At 44.7% G+C, this 14444-nt stretch overlaps 1 protein-coding gene across 1 annotated transcript; it reads right to left on the bottom strand.

The window, feature by feature from the left end:
• Positions 1 to 255: 255 nt before the first annotated feature.
• Positions 256 to 2522, bottom strand: LOC125541400 (formin-like protein 3). Its single transcript, XM_048704824.1, has 2 exons — positions 1190 to 2522; positions 256 to 875 (listed from the first exon to the last, which is right to left on the bottom strand). The coding sequence occupies exons 1-2, from the start codon at positions 1839 to 1841 to the stop codon at positions 469 to 471; spliced, it is 1059 nt and encodes a 352-aa protein (XP_048560781.1). The 5' UTR covers positions 1842 to 2522; the 3' UTR covers positions 256 to 468.
• Positions 2523 to 14444: the final 11922 nt, after the last annotated feature.

Raw genomic sequence — 14444 nt, 5'->3', positions numbered from 1 at the left:
TGGATTACTACAAAGCTCGACGTTTGATGGTTTGATGGGCCTGTTGTGCGTAGATATACATCTAAGCTGATAAAAAATGTAGCTATTTCAATGTAATTGCAAAACAAATGTTGTCATTATTTGTTTGATATCGACACTATATTAAAGAAATAAAGAAATGATATATACGTTGGTGCTCTTAGCCCCCCTATGTTCAAATCCTGACTCCGCCCATGGTGTATTCCCACATTAATCTCATTACACAACACGCACATAGATGAGATATTCAGCAACACGCATGATCACTGGTGAGCTGATGAATTAGCTCTGTACCCAGCTTAGCTAGAGCTGATGAATTAGTTCTTCATCTATAGAGTAACCTTATACAATAATCTATATATACTCATAATGGCTCTAAATATTGTTGTGCTATATATATGACAAGCTCTGTTTCAAATATGTGCGCATAGACGTCATGGTGTATAACCATCAGTTGTTGCTAGTGTTGGTCGACACAGATACAGTGGCCGGTGGCAGGCACGGTGGCTTCGGCTTCGACTTTACCTTCGGTTTCGAGTTAGTCTTCGACGGACACGGTAGCCTTGGCTTCGGTGCATTAGGATGGCACGGCCGCTTTAGCAGCGGCTTCGGCGGGGTTGGTTTTGGCGCCATGGGCGACGGCGGCGGTATGGGCGACGGTGGCGGCATGGGCTTCGGTGGAGCGGGCTTTGGAGGTGTGGGCTTTGGTGGCGTCGGCTTTGGCTCCGGCTTTGGTGGCTTCGGACTCGGGGGCTTTGGACCCGGGCTTGGGTGGTGGTGGTGATGGTGATGGTGGTGGTGGTGGTGGTGGTCCAAGCATTTGTGCCCGCATGATTTGTAGCAATCCGCCTGTTTATCTGTAAATCAAAGGCATGGTAAATGGAGTGATTCTTATATGTACGTGCAATTTATGACCTTCTTTGGTTGGGTTTTTGCTTCTACTTTTTTAGCTTTTTCACTTTGGTAAAAAACCAAAAAAGTTCCTAAATAGGTGTTTTTTTTTGCTTCGGCTTTTGGTATATACTCATAAGACAAGAGCCGAAGCAAAAAAAAAACCCTATTTAGAAGCTTTAGTGACTTTTTTGGTAAAGTGGAAAAACTATAAAAGAATAAGTAAAAGCCCAAATAAACAGGCCAGGTAAGACGCATGTTGCTTTTTTGGAGTACGTACATGGTGGGTGATTGAGGCAGGTCTCCGAGATGCACATCTTGTAGCACACCGGCGGCAGGCTCCTGTAGCAGTCCACGATGCACATCTTCTTGCATTTGAAGTACTTCCGCCAGTCGCTGCGGCTGTCGTCGTGGTCGTCGTCGTCGTCATCGTCATCATCATTCTCATCATCGTCGTTGTCGTCGTCGTCCTTGTCGTCCTTATCATCATCGTCGTCATCCTTGTCATCCTTATCATCGTCGTCCTTGTCATTCTTATCACCGTAGTCATCGTCATCCTTTTTGTCGCCCTTGTCATCGTCGTCCCTGTCGTCGTAGCCGTCGGCGATATGGGCGACTGCACCATCGGTTTTGTCGACAGCGGCTAGAGTGCCATCGGTGGAGTGTGTGATTGCTGCAGTGCCATCGATAGAGTTGACGGGGATGGAGGCGGCTGCTGCACCATCGTCGACGGTTGTGTGGACGGCGGGCTGAGTACGATTGACGGAGCGGGCGGCGGCATCACGGTAGCCGTCGCACTTGTGCATGCAGGAAGAGTAGCACCGCCAGCAATGTGCTCCCTTTGCGGGTTGGGGATCCGCTGCCCCCGCCGCGGCGAAGAGCGCCGCCACGGTCAAGACGGCGGCGATCCTGGCCACCGCCATGGAGGCCATGCTTCTCCGGTGAAATTTGTGGAGATGGAGATCGATGGTGTGGCTGGCTTTGCAGAAGAAAGGTGGTATATATGGGCAGATTGAGCGTACATGTTCTCGCGCGCAGATCGAGTGCACGCGACATACAAACTGAATCAGTTAGCGCGCGACCTGGAGATGCAGCACGCGTCCGGCAACTACGTACCTCCATGCTTAATTTGCTCGCGCCAGCTTCTCATGCGTCGCGCATGAATGCATTTGGTGAATTTGTTCGACCCACAGCTTAGTTTTGGTAATTTCCTAGCTAGGCATCAGTCACGCATTTTGCACAGCTCCACCATCCCTAAACTGTGCTCTTTTCCTTTCACCCCTTAGCTCCAGCAACCCGGGTTTGATTGCATTAACCAAATGATTATAGAGAAATGACCTATTTTGTATGTAGATTAACAAAATTTCCATAGGATAATTAAATTGTGTTTGGCGTGTGTATTGCAATAATCCTTTTTGTCCACTAAGACTTCGCATATTTTTCCATTTATATGGCCAACCTTTTTTTCTTATAAACTAAGTTCGGCTGACTTCCAAAAAAATTTAGCAAACGATGATTCATGAACCACAAACAAAGCCTTGGAAACTGGTCCCTCTAATTGATATTGGGCGCCATTTTAGAGTCATTAGCCATGTATTTATACATTTTGTCATCATTATACAAAAAAACACCAACATCGACTCGATTTGATATCACAAAAAAATTCATGAAATGTATTCTGATAACCTATAATTACTTCTGTACGTAACAACATAATTTAAAACGTTTGTAGTCAAAGAAGGCCCAGCTTCGACTAGCAGCCTGCACTGAATTGGCATTTGAATATCATATGATGTATAGTTTCCTCAATCGGTTGCCCACACAATAAGCAGTCATGGTCATCTCCAATATTGTAGTGACGGTGTTGAGATTGTTTCTGATGTTGAGACGATCCGAGAGGAGAAGCCCACCAAAAACTTTAATTTTCATGCTCGATTTGGATTTTCACAATCACAGGTATGTCTTGTGTGCTTTAATATCTCTGAAGAAACATTTGTAGTTAGTATCGCCGTGGCGTCTATTTACTAGATCCCTAAATATACGCCTATATATCTTTGTCCTCGGGATGAGAGCCATTACCCATGTGTGCAATAAGATCTTGGATTTGACGTACTTTGTTATGAGCTTGCATGGACAGGGAAAGGTGAAATGCTTCACCAAGTGTCATCATGCCCAAGAAATCTCGGGCGGACATGTCCTCATGTATTGCATAAGAGAAAGCCCTCGGTGGGAGTCAGCAAAGATTTCCTCCATCAATAGATACTTCTACAATAGCACATTACAAAGATTTAGTAGGTACTTGCTTCTTCATTACTCAAGATAACTAAAACAAAGGACATGATATTGCAGATGTTGTGGCCTTGATTGCAATAAGGGTATCATCATTGCATTAAAGCACAGTGGTTGTAACAATGGATTTAGAGGATGAAGGAGAAGGTCATTTGTGGGTGCGTGAGTCGTTGCAAAAGGTCTACTATGACGATGAAAAGATAGGCGGGAATGATTCTCCTAGCGAAGACCATTTTTGTAAGTGATCCAAGGATCAGGACATCCCTTTAGTAGAATGGTAATCTTTCCAATGGTGAGTAGGCCATCAACACCATTTTTTGGGGAAGCCTCTAACTGGAAGAATATCAATGCGAGAGGCCCAACAAACCAAATAAAAAATTGGGAATCTTGTTTTATAACCATGGTTAGTGCTTTTGTTTCTGGCAGCAATGGATTATGCCAGCATCATAGAGGAAATTCTCTGAGATGCATTTTTAAGATAGGAAGCCAATTTGATCACCATGGACTAGAAGCGGGATGAAAGGTTTTAGTTGATTTGTTAGAAATTTTTGCAATGGCCTAAATGGGGCAGTTTTGCAAGGATATGGCAATTTCTTGGAGTAATGCGATGAGTGCCTCTTGGAAAATTCATCGAAAAGGTGGTAGATCATTTCTTTAACAATGTTCCGTAATTTAGGGTAGAAGCTATATAGAGCCAAATCCATTTGGTCTCGGGCTTGCGTTATTATTCATTGATCTGAAGACATCAAAGATTTCTTGGTGGGAGGAGGGTTCATCAATAATGTAGTTGTGGGGTAGTTTGGAGGTAATTCTCCGCTATAGAGAAGTTCCAAAACAGGTGTGAGAAGTGCCCAGGAGAGAGGTGTAATAGCTAGTTAGGATTTCTAATTTAGCATCGAGCAAGAAGAATTTAGTGCCATTGTGTAGAAGGGGCAAGATTTGGTTTTTACGGAACCAGTGAGATGGTAGCGTGGAATTATCATGTATTTTCATCAAATTTGATCGCAAATTTAACTTTACCTATTTGTTGTCAATAAGTAACATTTTCATTAATCGTCCTATATAAGACATGGATGATTAGAGCTCCAAGATTTTGCTTGAGGGTAGAGAGGGCATGTTTTTCTTTGATTTGGTAAGAGATAAATTATTGTTTTGAAATTATTTTTCCATTTTTGATCTAACATCTTATTTTATATCTAGAGCCAGTAGTAGGAAGGAGGAAGAACATAATTATCTTGCCCAGCCTAATTGGTCGATAGGCTTTGCTCTAAGCCGAGTGTCTGTGTGAAATCCGGCAGACCTCGGGATAGGGGGGGTCCTAAGCCGTGGATCTCGGATCGATGGTAACAGGAATGAGGGAGACGATGTTTATGATGGAAATATGCCCTAGAGGCAATAATAAAATGGTTATTATTATATTTCCTAAATCATGATAAAGGTTTATTATTCAGGCTAGAATTGTATTGACCGGAAACTTAAATACATGTGTGGATACATAAACAAATACTGTGTCCCTAGTGAGCCTCTACTAGACTAGCTCGTTGATCAAAGATGGTTAAGGTTTCCTAACCATAGACATGAGTTGTCATTTGATAACGGGATCACATCATTAGAAGAATGATGTGATGGACAAGACCCAACCATTAGAATAGCATATGATCGTTCAGTTTATTACTACTGCTTTCTTAATGTCAAATACATGTTTCTTCGACCATGAGATCATGCAACTCCCGGATACCGAAAGAATACCTTGTGTGCTATCAAACGTTACAATGTAACCGGGTGGTCATAAAGATGCTCTACAGGTATCTCCGAAGGTGTCTGTTGAGTTGGCGTGAATCAAGATTGGGATTTGTCACTCCGTATATCGGAGAGGTATCTCTGGGCCCTCTTGGTAATACACATCACAAAAAGATTGCAAGTAAAGTGACTAACAAGTTAGTTGCAAGATGATGTATCACGGAATGAGTAAAGAGACTTGCCGATAACGAGATTGAACTAGGTATATGATACGTCCATTTTGCATCATGCTTTCATACTGATATTTATTGCATTATGGGCCGTTATTACATATTTGGTACAATACTTATGCCTTTTCTATCTTATTTTATAAGGTTTACATGAAGAGGGAGAATGCCGGCAGCTGGAATTCTGAACTGGAAAAGGAGCAAATCTAAGAGACATATTCTGCACAACTCCAAAAGTCTTGAAAATTTATGGAGAATTATTTTGGAATATATAAAAAATATTGGGCAAAAAAGCACCTTAGGGGACCCACCCGGCAGCCACAAGGGTGGGGGCACGCCCTACCCCCCTGGGCGCGCCCCTTGCCTTGTGGGCCACCTGGCAGGCCGCCGGTGCCCATCTTCTATTATATGAAGGGTTTTGACCTGTAAAAAAATCAAGGAGAAGCTTTCGGGAGGAAGCGCCGCCGTCTCGAGGCGGAACTTGGGCAGAACCAATCTAGGGGTCCGGCGGAGCTGTTCTGCAGGGGAAGCTTCCCTCTCGGAGGGGAAAATCATGGTCATTGTCATCACCAACGATCCTCTCATCGAGAGGGGGTCAATCTCCATAAACATCTTCACCAACACCATCTCCTCTCAAACCCTAGTTCATCTCTTGTATCCAATCTTTGTCTCAAAACCTCAGATTGGTACCTGTGGGTTGCTAGTAGTGTTGATTATTCCTCGTAGTTGATGCTAGTTGGTTTATTTGGTGGAAGATCATATGTTTAGATCCTAAATGATAATTAACACTCCTATGATTTTGAACATGAATATGCTTTGTGTGTAGTTACGTTTGTTCCTGAGGACATGAGAGAAGTCTTGTTACAAGTAATAATGTGAATTTGGTATTCGTTCGATATTTTGATGAGATGTATGTTGTCTCTCCTCTAGTGGTGTTATGTGAACGTCGACTACATGACACTTCACCATTGTTTGGGCCTAGGGGAAGGCACTGGGAAGTAATAAGTAGATGATGGGTTGCTAGAGTGACAGAAGTTTAAACCCTAGTTTATGCGTTGCTTCGTAAGGGGCTGATTTGGATCCACATGTTCCATGTTATGGTTAGATTTATCTTAATTCTTCTTTCGTAGTTGCGGATGCTTGCGAGAGGGGTTAACAATAAGAGGGAGGCTTGTCCAAGTAAGGATAGCACCCAAGCACCGGTCCACCCACATATCAAATTATCAAAGTAACAAACGCGAATCATATGAGCATGATGAAAACTAGCTTGACAATAATAATTGTCATGTGTCATCGGGAGCGTTTTGCTTTATATAAGAGTTCATCCAGGCTTGTCCTTTGCTACAAAAAGGATTGGGCCACCTTGCTACACCTTAGTTACTTTTGTTACTTGCTACCCGTTATGAATTATCTTATCACAAAACTATCTGTTACCGACAATTTCAGTGCTTACAGAGAATACCTTGCTAAAAATCTCTTGTCATTTCCTTCTGCTCCTCGTTGGGTTCGACAATCTTACTTATCGAAAGGACTACGATAGATCCCCTATACTTGTGGGTCATCAAGACTCTTTTCTGGCGCCGTTGCTGGAGAGTGAAGCGCCTTTGGTGAGTGGAATTTGGTAAGGAAACATTTATATATTGTGCTGAAATTTACTGTCACTTGTTACTATAGAAAATAATCCTTTACGGGTTTGTTCGGGGTATCTTCACCCCGACCGGAAGAGCAAAGAGTTGCCCCTCAACCTACTGCACCTACTGAAAATATTTATTATGAAATTCCTTCGGGTATGATAGAGAAACTGCTAGCTAATCCTTATGCAGGAGATGGAACATTACATCCTGAAATGCATCTAATCTATGTGGATGAAGTTTTTGGATTATTTAGGTTTGCAGGTTTGATCGGATCTAGGAGACCTCAGTCACCCGGTTCGAGGACACCCACGACGACGATGCAGAGGAGGACGGGGGTGAGAACCCTTTTCTCAAGGGAAAGAGAGCGGCGTTCGAGGACACTGAGGCCGAGGTATGGCCACAGGGTCTAAAGAGGCCACGCAAAGCCTCCGCTGAGCCTGCCGACAAGCCGGACTTGTTGGGGAAGTTCACCTTCCCCGACAATTCAAACAATGACGATGATGCCCTCATTATGGGGAGGGAGAAGTACGCACCCTAGAGGCACGTCATTGTCACTTACTAAAACTATCAGTAACTTAGCCGTCGAGATATAATTCATATAAATGTTTTTTGTTCAGTTCGTCGAAGGTACGCCTCAGTGGCGACTCCTCAAACGAGATGCCACTGCCCAGTGAGACGTTCGACACCGTCACTCCCCCTCCCGCTCAAGAGGAGTTGGGGAGGATACATCACTCCGGCCCCTCTTGCCGATACAATGGAGGCTGTGGGGCGATCATTATGGCCGAGGTTGAGACCTTGGTCCAACAGGACCACGGGGGCGGAGTCCCCGAGGTCGTTCAAGAAGGGCTGGGCCAGACATAGGCCTAGACAAAATCGACTCTGGCGCTGGCATTGCAGCTGGAGACCCATATGCCCAACACTTCAGTGCTGGGTTGTGAGGTTCTGCCGCCCCCACCTCCTGCCCCAAGGCAGGTGATACGTCCATTTTGCATCATGCTTTTATATTGATATTTATTGCATTATGGGCTGTTAGTACACATTATGGTACAATACTTATGCCTTTTCTCCCTTATTTTACAAGGTTTACAAGAAGAGGGAGAATGACGGCAGCTGGAATTCTGGACTGGAAAAGGAGCAAATCTGAGAGACCTATTCTGTACAACTCCAAAAGTCCTGAAACTTCGGGGAGAATTATTTTGGAATATATAAAAATATTGGGCGAAGAAAGCACCAGAGGGGGGCACCAGCCATCCACAAGGGTAGGGGCACGCCCTACCCCCCTAGGTGCGCCCTCCTGCCTTGTGGGCCACCTGGCAGGCCCCCGATGCCCATCTTCTGCTCTATGGTGTGTTTTGACCAGGAAACATCGGAAGGAAGCTTTCGGGATGAAGTGCCGCCGTTTCGAGGCAGAACTTGGGCAGAACCAATCTAGGGCTCTGGCGGAGCTATTTTGTCGGGGAAACTTCCCTCCCGGAGGGGGAAATCAAAGCCATCGTCATCACCAAGGATCCTCTCATCGAGAGGGGGTCAATCTCCATCAACATCTTCACCAGCACCATCTCCTCTCAAACCCTATTTCATCTCTTGTATCCGATCTTTGTCTCAAAACCTCAGATTGGCACATGTGGGTTGCTAGTAGTGTTGATTACTCCTTGTAGTTGATGCTAGTTGGTTTATTTTGTGGAAGATTATATGTTCAGATCCTTAATGATAATTAATACTCCTCTGATTATGAACAAGAATATGCTTTGTGAGTAGTTAAGTTTGTTCCTGAGGACATGAGAGAAGTCTTTTATAAGTAATCATGTGAATTTGGTATTCCTTTGATATTTTGATGAGATGTATGTTGTCTCTCATCTAGTGGTGTTATGTGAACTTCGACTACATAACACTTCACCATTATTTGGGCCTAGGGGAAAGCATTGGGAAGTAATAAGTAGATGATGGGTTGTTAGAGTGACAGAAGCTTAAACCCTAGTTTGTGCGTTGCTTCGTAAGGGGCTGATTTGGATCCATATGTTTCATGTTATGGTTAGATTTATCTTAATTCTTCTTTCTTCGTTGCGGATGCTTGCGAGAGAGGTTAATCATAAGTGGGAGTTTTGTCCAAGGAAGGACAGTACCCAAGCACCGGTCCACCCACATATCAAATTATCAAAGCAACAAGCACGAATCATATGAGCATGATGAAAACTAGCTTGACAATAATTCCCATGTGTGCTCGGGAGCGCTTTGCTTTGTATAAGAGTTCGTCCGGGCTTGTCCTTTGCTACAAAAAGGATTGGGCCACCTTGCTGCACCTTAGTTCCTTTTGTTACTTGTTACCCGTTACCAATTATCTTATCACACAACTATTTGTTACCGATAATTGCAGTGCTTGCAGAGAATACCTTGCTGAAAACCACTTGTCATTTCCTTCTGCTCCTCATTGTGTTCGACACTCTTACTTATCAAAAGGACTACGATAGATCCCCTATACTTGTGGGTCATCAGCAGGCTATCGTGGGGTGGGCTGAAGAGATAGAGGCAGCCTTAACGGGCTCCTCCCTTAAGGAAGAGTACCACATGTTAATCGGCATGGCGCTTCAGGGCTTCTGGCCTGCTGAGGCTGGAATGCATGAGGCCTTCAAGGGCCTTGTCACGAGCTTTGAGGTATTCTTTTGTAGTCTTATTGAGAATAACCTCCATGCTTAGGTTTATGTGTAGCTGTCTGAGGACATTTTTGCTTGTATTGCGGTCACGGTATCTAGACAGTGTAGCCAGTGTGTAGCCCCCGAGCCCAAGGCTAGTTTTGAAAAAACCGGCCTTGGGATCGAAGCACTATACGACAAGCTTGCCAATGAGCAGCCCCCAAGGCTATGGCCTACATATTCAAAATTTTGATGACTGGTACAGGGGCTAATTTTAAACTACTTGTTCACAGGTTTCTACCTTGGCTCCGAGCTCCACCTCTGACAAGATGAACCAGAAGCGCGAGAGGTCCAAGAAGGACCTTGATCTAATGAACAAATAGATCGAGCAATCCCAAGATAAAATCCAGAACGTTGTTGGTTGTACTCTATGCGAGAATAGCTTAGTGCAAGAGAAACTAATGCAGAGGTGTTTTAATGACAGTGGCTTTATTCGAGCTTGAGGGGCTCAAGGCCGAGCTTGTGAAAGCTTGGCAAGAAGCCAAGCAGCAGAAGGCTGCGGCCGCAAAGGTGGAGAAGGACCTAGCGACGGAAAAGGTGGCTAGGGGCAAGGACTAGGCGAGGGTCCTGGAGGTTGAGGAGACCCTGAAGGGTATGTTTGAGGCACGCGATACCCTTCAGGCCCAGCAGAAGAAGAGAAAGGAAGAGATCAATAAGCTCTGTCTTGCACACTCTGAGCTCCAGACCTAGCCCAGGGCCGACCACGAGGTTCACCAGCAAGTGGAGCAGATTGCCGCGGGTAAGCCATATTTACTTCAATGTGTGTTTGGCAGAAAAGGGTTTGTCGAGCTCACCCAGTTGTGGCGCTCCACAGAGGCCTTCGAGGATCTCCTGAAGAGTGTGCTGGATGCCGCCCACCACTTCGGCGAACTGGAGGGCCATGCAGCGGAGAAGGCGTTGTGTCAACAATTCCAGGCGTCGCTGGGTCCAGAGATGCTGAATCATCGAATGAAGCAGTTGGTGGAGCTTCTCCGCATCGCGAGGCCGGCGCTCCAAGACCTCTATATTAATCTATGGCCCGCCGAGGCGCTGCCTACCAGCTTCTTCGGGCTAATAACTCGGCTGCAGGGAGTTGTACCTCGGGTGGCCCTTTGGAAACGATCAGCATGCCTGTAAGGGTCTCAATGTGCATACGTCTATGTGAAGACTGAAGGAAATATGCCCTAGAGGCAATAATAAAGTTGTTATTTATATTTCCTTATATCATGATAAATGTTTATTATTCATGCTAGAATTGTATTAACCGGAAAATTTATACATGTGTGGATACATAGACAAAACATAGTGTCCCTAGTAAGCCTCTACTAGACTAGCTCGTTAACCAAAGATGGTTAAGTTTCCTAACCATAGACATGTGTTGTCATTTGATGAACGGAATCACATCATTAGGAGACTGATGTGATGGACAAGACCCATCCATTAGCTTAGCATAATGATCGTTAAGTTTTATTGATATTGCTTTCTTCATGACTTATACATATTCCTTTGACTATGAGATTATGCAACTCCCGAATACCGCAGGAATACCTTGTGTGCCATCAAACATCACAACATAACTGGGTGATTATACAGATGTTCTACAGGTATCTCTGAAGGTGTTTGTTGGGTTGGCATAGATCGAGAATAGGATTTGTCACTCCGAGTATCAGAGAGGTATCTCTGGGCCCTCCCGGTAATGCACATCATAATAAGCCATGCAAGCAATGTGACTAATGAGTTAGTTACGGGATGATGCATTACGGAACGAGTAAAGAGACTTGCCGGTAACGAGATTAAACTAGGTATGAAGATACCGATGATCGAATCTCGGGTAAGTAACATACCGATGACAAAGGGAATAACAATTATGGTACGACCGATAAAGATCTTCATAGAATATGTGGGAAGCAATATGAGCATCCAGGTTCCGCTGTTGGTTATTGACCGGAGAGGTGTCTCGGTCATGTCTACATAGTTCTCGAACCCGTAGGGTCCGCACGCTTAACGTTCAATGACGATTTTGTATTATATGAGTTATGTGATTTGGTGACCAAATGTTGTTTGGAGTCCCGGATGAGATCACGGACAAGACGAGGAGTCTCTAAATGGTTGAGAGGTGAAGATTCATATATTGGACGATGATATTGGGACACCAGAAGTGTTCCGGGGGTACCGGGTGCATATCGGGTCACCGGAAGGGGTTCCGGGCATCCCCCCGGCAACTACATGGGCCTTAATGGGCCAAGAGGGGGACAAACCAGCCCCTAAGAGGCTGATGCTCCCCTCCCATATGGGCTGGCCAAATTGGAGTAGAAAAGGGGAAGGAGGAAAAGAAAAAGGGAATAGGATTTCCCCTTCCCCATCTTCCCTTCCTACTCCGAATAGGAATAGGAAAGGGGGGAGGCCGAATTGGGAGGACCCCAAGTAGGATTCCTCCTACTTGGGGCGCCCCCTTGGCTGCCTATTCTCCCCTCCAACCTATATATATGAAGGGGGGCACCGCTAGAACATACACCAACAATTGTTAGCCGTGTGCGGCGCCCCCCTCCACAGTTTACGTCTCGGTCATATCTTCGTAGTGCTTAGGCGAAGCCCTGCACGGATCACTTCACCATCACCGTCACCACACCGTCATGCTGACGGAACACTCCCTCGACACTTTGCTAGATCAAGAGTTCAAGGGACATCATCGAGCTGAATGTGTGCAGAACTCGGAGGTGCCGTACGTTCGGTGCTTGATCGGTCGGAACGAGAAGAAGTTCGACTACATCAACCGCGTTGTCAAACGCTTCCGCTTTCGGTCTACGAGGGTACATGTGAAGGAAATATGCCCTAGAGGCAATAATAAAGTTGTTATTTATATTTCCTTATAGCATGATAAATGTTTATTATTCATGCTAGAATTGTATTAACCGGAAACTTAGTACATGTGTGAATACATAGACAAACAGAGTGTCCCTAGTATGCCTCTACTTGACTAGCTCGTTAATCAAAGATGGTTAAGTTTCCTAGCCATAGACATGTGTTGTCATTTGATGAACGGGATCACATCATTAGAGAATGATGTGATGGACTAGACCCATCTGTTAGCTTAGCACTATGATCGTTTAGTTTATTGTTATTACTTTCTTCATGACTTATACATGTTCCTATAACTATGAGATTATGCAACTCCCGAATACCAGAGGAACACTTAGTGTGCTATCAAATGTCACAACGTAACTGGGTGATTATAAAGATTCTCTACAGGTGTCTCCGATGGTGTTTGTTGAGTTGGCATAGATCGAGATTAGGATTTGTCACTCCGATTTTCGGAGAGGTATCTCTGGGCCCTCTCGGTAATGCACATCACTATGAGCCTTGCAAGCAATATGACTAATGAGTTAGTCATGGGATGATGCATTGCGGAACGAGTAAGACTTGCCGGTAACGAGATTGAACTAGGTATGATGATACTGACGATCGAATCTCGGGCAAGTAACATACCGATGACAAAGGGAACAACGTATGTTGTTGTGCGGTTTGACTGATAAAGATCTTCGTAGAATATGTAGGAACCAATATGAGAATCCAGGTTCCGCTATTGCTTATTGACCGGAGATGAGTCTCGGTCATGTCTACATAGTTCTCGAACTCGTAGGGTCCGCACGCTTAACGTTCGATGATAATATGTATTATGAGTTATGTGATTTGATGTACCGAAGGTTGTGCGGAGTCCCGGATGTGATCACGGACATGACGAGGAGTCTCGAAATGGTCAATACATAAAGATTCATATATTGGAATGCTACATTCGGACACCGGAATGGTTCGGGTTGTTTCGGATAATTTTCGGAGTACCGGGGGTTACCGGAACCCCCTCTGGGAAGTTATTGGGACTTATGGGCCTAGTGGTGGAAGAGAGGAGGCAGGCCAAGAGGTGGCGCGCACCCCCCTAGGCAAAACCGAATTGGACTAGGGCTAGCCCCCCCCCCTTTCCTTCTCTTCTTCCTCTCCTTCCTTCTTCTCCTACTTGGACTAGGAAAGGGGGAAACCTACTCCTACTAGGACTAGGATTCCTCCTCGGGCGCGCCCCTTGTGGCCGGCCCTCCTCCTACCCTCCTTTATATATGAGGGAGGGGTGCTACCTCTTGAGCACTGCGTTGGTTTTCCCTTGAAGAGGAAAGGTGATGCAGTAGAGCAGCGTAAGTATTTCCCTCGGTTTTTTAGAACCAAGGTATCAATCCAGTAGGAGGCCACGCACGAGTCCCTTGCACCTACACAAACAAATAAACTCCTCGCAACCAACGCGATAAAGGGGTTGTCAATCCCTTCACGGTCACCTACGAGAGTGAGATCTGATAGATATGATAAGATAATATTTTTAGTATTTTTATGATAAAGAGAAATAAATATGCAAGTAAAATAAATGGCAAAGGAAATAACTAAGTATTGGAAGATTAATATGATGGAAAATAGACCCGGGGGCCATAGGTTTCACTAGAGGCTTCTCTCGAGAGCATAAGTATTACGGTGGGTGAACAAATTAATGTTGAGCAATTGACAAAATTGAGCATAGCTATGAGAATATCTAGGTATGATCATGTATATAGGCATCACATCCAAGACAAGTAGACCGACTCCTGCCTGCATCTACTACTATTACTCCACACATCGACCGCTATCCAGCATGCATCTAGAGTATTAAGTTTAAGAGAACAGAGTATCGCTTTAAGCAAGATGACATGATGTAGAGGGATAAACTCATGCAACATGATATAAATCCCATCTTGTTATCCTCGATGGCAACAATACAATACGTGCCTTGCTGCCCCTACTGTCACTGGGAAAGGACACCGCAAGATTGAACCCAAAGCTAAGCACTTCTCCCATTGCAAGAAAGATCAATCTAGTAGGCCAAACCAAACTGATAATTTGAAGAGACTTGCAAAGATAACCAATCATACATAAAAGAATTCATAGAAGATTCAAATATT

Source organism: Triticum urartu, chromosome 2 (assembly GCF_003073215.2).
Source record: "Triticum urartu cultivar G1812 chromosome 2, Tu2.1, whole genome shotgun sequence".
Lineage (NCBI taxonomy): Eukaryota > Viridiplantae > Streptophyta > Magnoliopsida > Poales > Poaceae > Triticum > Triticum urartu.
The sequence above is the reverse complement of the archived record's forward strand: the minus strand, read 5'-3'. Positions and strand labels throughout refer to the sequence as shown.

Coding starts and splice junctions, on each gene's coding strand:
- LOC125541400 (XM_048704824.1), bottom strand. CDS start 1,841: ATGGCCTCCATGGCGGTGGCCAGGATCGCCGCCGTCTTGACCGTGGCG. Junction 876..1,189: donor CTGCCTCAATCACCCACCAT/GTACGTACTCCA, acceptor TTTGATTTACAG/ATAAACAGGCGGATTGCTAC.